At 42.5% G+C, this 9115-nt stretch overlaps 1 protein-coding gene across 1 annotated transcript in view; it reads left to right on the plus strand.

Moving 5' to 3' along the window:
* The window catches only part of RFX8 (RFX family member 8, lacking RFX DNA binding domain), a 28663-nt gene extending 25404 nt beyond the window's left edge, over nucleotides 1-3259 (plus strand). The window contains exon 15 of the mRNA XM_010575720.1: nucleotides 3000-3259. Coding sequence (XP_010574022.1) covers nucleotides 3000-3259 — 260 coding nt within the window. The remainder of the gene's footprint in view (nucleotides 1-2999) is intronic.
* Nucleotides 3260-9115: the final 5856 nt, after the last annotated feature.

Raw genomic sequence — 9115 nt, forward strand, 5'->3', positions numbered from 1 at the left:
CTGCAGCTGGAGATGGTGGGAAGGGCAGGACTCCCTCTTTCGGCAGAAGCCATCATTTGTCTGTGCAAATATGGGGAACAGCAGCCCGAGGTGTGAGCCTCCCTGTGTGGTGGAAAGCTGGGGCCACTAATTCCCCAAACCATAAAAATCCCAGATCTCTCAAGTGATAGCTCCCAGTCCTTCGGGTTCTTCCCATATCATATAGCCAGAGCAGAGCCACTGCGCTAACTACTTGCCAAAAAGGCAGTTAGTTCTTCTGACGACAGCTATATGCTCCTTCTTTTTCCTTATGCCTTACACTGACATAAGTGCTTGCCTAGCTAGAAGCAAGCCTGTTTAAGGTGTTCAACTGACTGAAAACTAGTCACTGCTTTAGCTGGGTTAGTTTTCTCTCCGGTTTAGGGCTCTGAGCTGTCAAGCATCAAATCCATCATACACCAGTGCAAGGCAGAAGCAAAGGGACTGTGCAGTCACATTCACATGAAGTGGCTTGAAGTGGTACAACCACGTCTTGAATCAGTTCAATCTCTTCCCTTTCTATATTGCATCAACCCTACCTGCATTTCTCTTCATTTGTAAAACCTTTCAGAGGCTCGCTCTCTATTATTCATTCTGCAGAAATGCACCATCTCCTGTGAGTAGCATCTGATCCCAAACTGTATGAACCACTTTTTAAATTTTCAAAGGAGCACCTTCATATTTTTTCCTCTTCCTTTGGATAGGGCTTCACACAAATAGCCAAAGAAAACCTCATTATCTCCTTTGAAATTCCCCTTCAAAACCGTACTTTCATGTGTTTCCTACAAAGACATAACAAAGGGGTGTGTTAAGGTTGTTGCCTTTTGTATTCTTCAGTATTTTACCCCTGCTAATGTCTGTGTTTGTGCATGTATGTGAGCACCCCTTTTCTGCATCTAGCTGCTACCTTTTGCCTTATATTTAGATTGAAAACTCTCTGGAGCGGGATCACAGTTTTGTTCTGTGTCTGCGAGGAACATAGCACAGCAGGATCCCTTGTCCATCAGCTGCTGCATTACAGTGATAATAAAATAATCATTCCTTTCTCTCTCTCCAGAGGAGTTCTGCACAAAACTCTCCAATGTTACATGCAATATTTTGGGCAATGAGGAAATTAAGAATGAATTCCAAGAACAGCACTGGAAGCATAATGTTTATTGAAATTCCCCACAATGATGAAATCCTCTTCCCTCTTTCCACCACAAGAAGAGTTTAATGAATTGCCTCCCTGTTCTGCAGCTGTCGGTGATTGGGGACACAACTGATGGAGAGCATCCCTTCCTCTGCTGAGCCTTCCCTAAACTAGTTACAAATGATATTTGCATCCCACTTATGACAGTCTTCCTACTATACTTCAGTAGCACTGAAATTGAACTTACTCTCACATATGAGAGAGTTAAAAAATGTCTTTAAATCTTTCTCTGTGATGCTCCAATTAATTTGATCAGTATTATCTTCTTTCTTAATACCTTTGGTTCTTCAAGACATTGGGCCATATGACCTAACAATGTCAACCCTTCTTTCCTGTGCTTCTGTTCCGGTAGAATATTGAGTTTTAGAGGCCAAAGCTGAAGCCGTTTTGTTAACAAGCCATCTGGTGTAAAACTTCTGTACTCAGGGTCATTGCTTTTCAGAAATTTTTTAAATCTCGGCATTTCTTGCAGGAATGGTGGGCAGCCTGTAGGTCGAGATATGTAGCATCCACACTGAGGAAACAAAATTACTCAGGGAAATGTGTGAGTGTCATGTTAATGCAGTGTGCCTGTCCCCCAAAATAAACCGCACACCAGTAACCAAACCCAAACTTACTCCTGTCTGGTGGACCTTGCCTTGGAGCTTGGCATATCTGGCACACATAATCAGAGGAACCATGCAGTTACCCCCCTGTAAGGCACGTCAGCCTGTCCACCTCCATTTCCTTTACTGGTCTCCCTTTGGAGGCATTCAGGGATGTAAAGCTGAGCTGCCCTGGCTGGACAGTGACCTGTGCGTTCCTCTTTTGAAAGCAAGCTGTTTCAACCTACTACCTCTTCAAAACTGTGTCCCTCTCTATTATCCCAAGGGACAACTGGAGTTGTAGCTTTTGTTTCATGCTTAGTCTTATTGAACATATTGAAAACACCTGTAAGACTGTTAGAAACACTCATGGACTACTAGTGTCAGGTCTTTATAGTTTGAACTCCAAGTATAAAAGTCGCTTTCCTCGTCCTGTAGATAAACAAGTACTTCCACTTACTTTGATAGAATTTGAAGATTCGCAAAAGGAGAAACGGCAGAAGCAGCGGCTTCTCAGACACATATAACATCAAAAGAGGCAGTAATTTTCATTTTTAAAGCTCTGTAAACCTTGGTCATTCATGTAAATTGTGGTATCTCCTTGTTGATGTCCATGTAAACACGTTTGTGGGATGCAGAGGTTATGAATTGCTTGATGAATTCCTGTGCAGATTTATGGCATGGAAGAAGACTGTCTCTTTACTGTAAGGGCTTTCAACCAAGGTATGATTCAAAAGTCAATGGCCCCAGTGAGTCTCTCCTGGCTTTTAGCAGTTATGCCCCCAAGCTGCAAGGTAGGGCATTTAATGTCATAGACACAAGACATACAGACGTCTGTAGGAGGGTTTGCTTGGGAAGAGGTGGAATGGTTTATCTGTCCAAGGGGAGAATGGGGATGATATGTGGTTGTTGATAAGCTTTGTAGTAGCAGTGAACATGGGGAAGAACTTGAACAGGAAAGTGAATAAACACAAGGAGACTTTCCTCACTAGCTAAAATAAGGGGAAAAGGCTTTTGCTTATGTTTAAAATCTGCAGTTGGTGCCTATTTTGCTGTGATATTTGGAAGTATGTAATTTGATGAATGCTAGTCTGCTACTTTGTCTAGCCCATTACTGTAATAAAACCCTTCAAAAAAAGAACACATCATGGAGATAAGCAAATGAAGAGGTTGTTAAAATTGTTTTTGTTTTTCTTTAAACCTAGGGTCCTGGCATTTGTTTAATTTACTACTCATGGACTTTGTGGCTCACATTTTCCTGTCCTATATAGAGGAGGACGGAGACGAAAGTTTCTGGGTCGCAAAGCAGAATGAGTCCCCTGTTCTGTGGGTTTATGACCCCAGCCATGTCTGGGGCTATTTTGAAGAGGAGCAACCTCAAGCCACTGCTCCACAGACAGCTCTCGTAACTTTGATGCAGAGCCAGAGTAACTTCGGATTAAGCAACATTTTTCCAGAGTTCTGAGTTGTTTGGTGGACACAGCCACAGCGAGCAAGGTGAAATAAACATTAACTTTAAAGAAAATTATCAAAAAAACCCACCCCCAAAAGTTATAAATTGGGTAAATTGGGAGGGATCAGAAGGGGTGTAGTTGTTTGGGGGGTTTTATGTGTGTAAAGTAGAACTAATGAAATCCAGGTTTGCATGGAGCTGTGTCCAGTGTCACCTAAACCTGAAGCCACAAAGCACCTTCCACAGCCCCCACCTGCCCTGCAATCCTATCGAGGGACGGTCATCTCCATACCACCCACCTCCCCATCACCACAGGTCCCTGAGTCTTTCCTTAGGTTTCCAGCAGACCTTGGGTGCTCCTCCAGATTCCCCAAGCACTGTCTGAGCACGAGCAGTGCTGTTCTGGTGGGTTGGGAGCAGCTTGTGGACTTGCTGACCAAAGAGACTGCATGTACTTATTGATCAGAAGAGAGAGAGCATGGCGTGGTCTTTTCTCGCTGTTGGAAGCACCGAGAGGCTCGCTTTCCTCCACCTACCTGTTAGTTTTATCAAAAGATGCAGAAGTATGAAAACCTTGAGACACTTCTGTTCCACCAGACTTTCTCGCAGTCAGGCCACTGGTTCAAACGTACCAGCATAAGGGAAAGAAAACAAGATCGACTCCAAGACTTCCTAGGCTGCAAGGCTAAATATAAGGACATATGGGAACATGGATCAAGCCTCTGTGCTTGAATTAGCCAAATTAGACATTCAGCTGTTTTCAGATTTCTCTTCCATGCAATAACAGCACTTGTCTTAAATCTTAGAGAACATTGTGTTTTCTGGAAAACAGTGCTGGACAAAAGTTAATGGCACCGAGACTCACAAAGAAAATTACATTTTGAGAGTCATCCTGCGATGGTTATTTTACTGTTTATCCAGCACATCCCAAGATGTATTCAGCTTCCATAAACTAGGACCAGGACTGGAAACAGACCGTTTTAAAAACAACTTTATTAGTTACAAGGACCCTTGGAGGACCCCTGTTTTTAAATGTAAGATCTGCTAAAACTAGCTCAACAATGAAAATTGGAGGGGAGAAAGAAGGCACAAAGGGGAAAAATCAAGAATGATTTATACATGTGATAGGCATGTTTGACAGTTGTTATTTTTCAAATGTAATCTAATGACCCATCCTGCCATACCACCTTAACCTCAAAAACCAAACTGAGCTGGGTGCAGGTTATGAGCAAGGAATCTCTAAACCACCGATGGTCAGAAATTGGGAGATAAATGAATAGAAAGCTTACTCAGTACCTGCCCGGCTTCCTATGCTCTTTCACTGCGCTGCCTGTATGCGTTTTCATATGGGCCGCTATGACCAACGCTCCTATGCTGGTGTCAGCAGACAAGGGTTTGACCCAGGTTTTGTCTGTATACGTGATGTGCCTGTAATTATGACTATCAGTTTTGCATATTTTGTACATGATCTCAAGAACTGAGCAAGGCTGATTACAGTGAGGGATGAGGGGTGTCAGAGTAAGAGAAGAAGGGTATAAAACATGAAATGGGGAGTATGACGACTTGAGAGAAGGTATGGAGGAGGGAAGGAGACAGTGAAGGAGTGGGAGAGTGTAGGAAGAGCTTAGAGATTAACGATCCCAACAGTTGATGAATTCTACCAGTCCATGTGCAAGCTGCTGATAATGGTGGGATGAAAAAGAGATTCTAGTAAGAGCCTGCTGATGCTGTGGTTCGAGTGTTTGCAGTTTGTGAGGGAGCTGAAAAACTTGAACCTGCAGCTCTAAAGGGTTTCAGGAGCTGTGACAGAGTGAGCACTTCTGCCTACTTGTGTCCTTCAAACGGGTGGTAGCTCCCACCTCAACCGTTGCAGGCTCCTTCTTTTTGGGTGTCAATACTAATTCCACAGGTTGCTGAAAAACACAGCTGCCAGAAGCATCTCCATCACACGCCGCTTTGTATCGCCACCTCTGTAGGTCACCTGAATAGATTCCCATTGCCTGAGGATTTGTGTTCTGTGACTTCTGATCACCAAAAATCATCATCGTGCTCCCAAGCTCCTGACTAATCCCCCTTCGGCCACAACTCGTTCTGGGGGGTATCTAAACCCTCAGCAGCCTTAGCAGCATCCACCAGCCACGCTGCTGTTTCCTGGACCGCATTTCTGACATATTGCCCTGTGCATCACGGGTATATTTCATAATTTTTCCTTTTAGCTCCTTTACCTCATGCAGCCTCTGCAGCCCTCTGCAACCCAATGTCTTTTGTCAGCTCCCATCCTCCACTCCGTCCTCTGCCAACACCACCAACCTCCGTATCTTTTTAATCTTGTCCCACAAGGTATTTCTATGCCTTCTCTACAGCCTGTTATGCTTGGGAAAAAAATCTGTTCATCGCACCTCCACCCTCATCTCATTGAAATTAGTGCTAAAAACTCAGTTTTGCTATGAAACCCTGGAAAAACGAGAGGGAGGACTGGTTACAGAAATCAGAAAAGAATCTCCCAACCTTGCCCTGGTATCAGCAGCATCAATATGTGTCTGTGGCTTAGCAGATCCCTTCATGATCTTTTAGTTGCCACCTTCATTCTTCCTCTTCCTTCCCCATCTGTTTTTGGTCCTCCAGTCCTAATTCATGCTGAATACAAATTACACTCCTCGGCAGAGAGAGCATGTTTTTCCATTTATTTTGAACAGAACAGCACGTTTCTCAATCTTTTTTAAAAATATAATTCGAAGCATGAAAATAATTGTTAATACTCTTGAAAACAGAATACATTCCAAGTTGGTGACATCTCCCGAGGAAAACATTATTTTTATATGAAAAAAATGTAGAAGGCGGGGAGTGAGACAATCCAAGATTTGAACACACTGCCTTAACGGGGAGCGTGGCAGATGAAATGCTATATAGCCAAATGCACGTGGTATGAACTAAGAATTGTTGAAACCGGTGGCAGTAACGAAGGTGCTCTGAGTGAGCCGTAATCTATAACAGTGCAGCTCAGAGAGCATTGGCCCGATCTTTATTTCTTATCACAGAGCTTGCAGTTGCTTTCTCTCAGCACGAATAGCATTTTTTCATCTAGAAAATCCCATTCTAGGCTTCCTCTCTTTGTTCACTCGTTACCAAATTAAAATCCTATTAAACTGCACACCTGCAGTGGGTTTATCTGCAGAGCACTGTGCTGTAGCTTTTAATCCAATTCCACACCTCCGTAACACACAATATACTGCAAATCAGGGCGCGGAGAGACTGAGGTTACGCTGTTCGTAGCTCTGTTGGCAGAGAGCAAATCAAACACTTTGATTTGTTAAAAAGGGAGAAAAAATAAGGACATAGTTAACTACTTCACTTAAAGGAACGATAAGTGTTCATCTGAGTGGTCTGTATAATCCAGGTTACAGAGATCAAGTGAAATCATTAACTAAAATGATCAAAAAATGAGAGTAAAATCTTGACCCTGCTTAAATTCAGTGGCAAAATTTCTGCTGATTTTAAGAAAGCCAGGATTTCAGGATGAAAAGCGGTCCCCATCAGGGAGAGAGACAGGCTGAGACTATTTGTTTTGAAAAAGAATAGGAGGCCTTAGAGCAGACATATAAAGTGTGAATGATGTATTAAAAAGTCAATGTGGTCTCCTATCAGACCTTTGCCACCCTATGAGGAAACCCAATGTGTATCTCCTCTTGTTGGGTTAATTGATGTAAAATAAGATTGGGTATCTGTAAAATAGCTCAGGTTCAGCAGAAAAGAACAGAGATGACTTTCTCATTCAATGAAGGGAGAAACAAATTATTTACAGTTCCTACAGTCAAAACATTTCCATGTTTCTTTTCTAATTTACAGCTCATCCAGGTCATTTTGGAAGAAAGAATTACTAAAACTTTTACTGAGTTGGGTCTTTGAGTTGGAAGGGAAGTAATTCTTACTCAACAATATGGACAGACACTTTTTTGCCTCTGATGAACAGCAAATCTTCAGAGAAAACCAGCCTCACTTGACAATTCTTTGTGCTAGACCATTCTTACTATTTGATACAACTTTAAGAAATACTGTTTTCATCCTCTTAAATTTAAGATCTTGTTCTGGAAATACTAAATGCAAAACTGTGCTAACGACGCAGTTATTTTAAATTGTCACGTGATTTGGTTGTTTGACTTTATTTGAATAAATCTTCAGAAGAAAAAGGTGAAATATTTGTGGCTTGGTTTTATCTATTTCTTGTATTTTTTGTCACCAGTAAAGCTGAAGGCCTACCTGAAGTCATTGTGGTAAATTTATCTGGAAGCTACAGAACAGATGACTGACTCTGTGTCAATGCTGCTTTGCGTCTACCGTGCGTAATTTAAAAGTTATATTTATTGCATGTACAACTTAGCACTAATTCCTATGTCTTGAGAAATTCCTGCCTTGTTGCGCATTTCTGCAGGACACAAGAGTCAGTATCTCAGATATAATTCTATTAACTGAAATAAAATACGTTGTATATAATGTTATTGATTTGTTTATGTTAGAAACTAGGTTGTTTGAACTTGTTCTATAAGCAGAGTACAAGCAAAGACTCTTATAAGGAGAAACCCTGGAATAAGTTTGTATGAAACAGTAAATACAGAGTATGAAATTTGTATCTTGCGTGCATCAAACTGCATGAGGAAATTCCCTGAAACACCAGGGAGATTGGGTTTTTAAATATTTTTGAAGAGCACGTCTGCAGGGAGTTGACTGGGCCTGGTTGTTATTTCAAGAAGGGACAACTGCTTTGTTATTTTAAGAAGGGAGATTTGCTGAACTAGAGAAAAGCACGTGTCAGGAGCTTAGCAAGCTTTCATTCATTTGGATTTTGGAGATCTGCATTTACTTTCCACTTGCATCTACGTTCTTCTGTCTCAGCTCAAGCACTGAAGTGGGAATCAATATTCAAAAGGGTGGTATTACAGCAGATGTAGACAGGGCCATGTGCTAAAGGAAAAAGGTAGTCATGCATTCGATTTTGCTGGTAAGATTACGAGTTTGGTGGAGGGATTACGTACTCCAGGGAAGTATCTTCCCAGTCAAAAGAACTCATTTGGGCCTTAAGGCCCATTATACCCGTTTTCACTGTCCTTCAGGTTTTTCTGGTGAAGATAAAAAACAAAGCAGGGGGTCTAGGAAAAAGATATGCTAAAAATACTCAATATTTTCCAGTCCGCTTTTATTTATAAGAGTTTACATTCTAAATTAGATATGCAGCGTATTCTCACGGAGCAATTAAGCAGAAGTTGCAACAGCAGACGACCTTGTAACCTGTTCTTCACAGCTAGGGAAGGGTGAGGTCTGTTAGCTGTAGCTGAGAACCTTGTGAAAGGCAAAGGCTCCTGTGAGATGCATTCCTCCCCGTCTCCTATTGAACCTGTACTCCTTAAATAATTTGCAGGACTGCGATGAAAGTTTACAAGCATGTATTTTAAAGAATTACAAGTTTGCGTGGCCTCCCCGAAGGGGTCTACTGCCAAGAACAGAGAAGGAGCAGGATGCAAAAGCGCCTTCCCTAAACAGGGCCGCTGACAGAAAGTCAATACACTCAGTCAAACCTTTGCCTAATTAAAACCTTGCCTGGGGAACGTAGAATTTAAGAGAAGCTCCACGTCCTTGCATATGAAAACAAATCGCGGGAGCGCGGGCATGGGCGACGTCTGCCTTCCTTCTGGGGCTGGGGGTCTCGCCGGGGTCTGAACGAAGCTTTCCCTCACGGATTCTCCGTTGTTTTTTTTCCCTAACACACGCAGAGCTCTCGCCGCCTCCGCCTCGACGGTTTGGCGCGTGCCTGCTTTGGCAGGACTCGCGGCGAAGCAATTTCGTGAAAAAAACCCCCAAACCCTCCCCGAGCCG

Source organism: Haliaeetus leucocephalus, unplaced genomic scaffold (assembly GCF_000737465.1).
Source record: "Haliaeetus leucocephalus isolate CR32 unplaced genomic scaffold, Haliaeetus_leucocephalus-4.0 Scaffold495, whole genome shotgun sequence".
Classification (NCBI taxonomy): Eukaryota; Metazoa; Chordata; class Aves; order Accipitriformes; family Accipitridae; genus Haliaeetus; species Haliaeetus leucocephalus.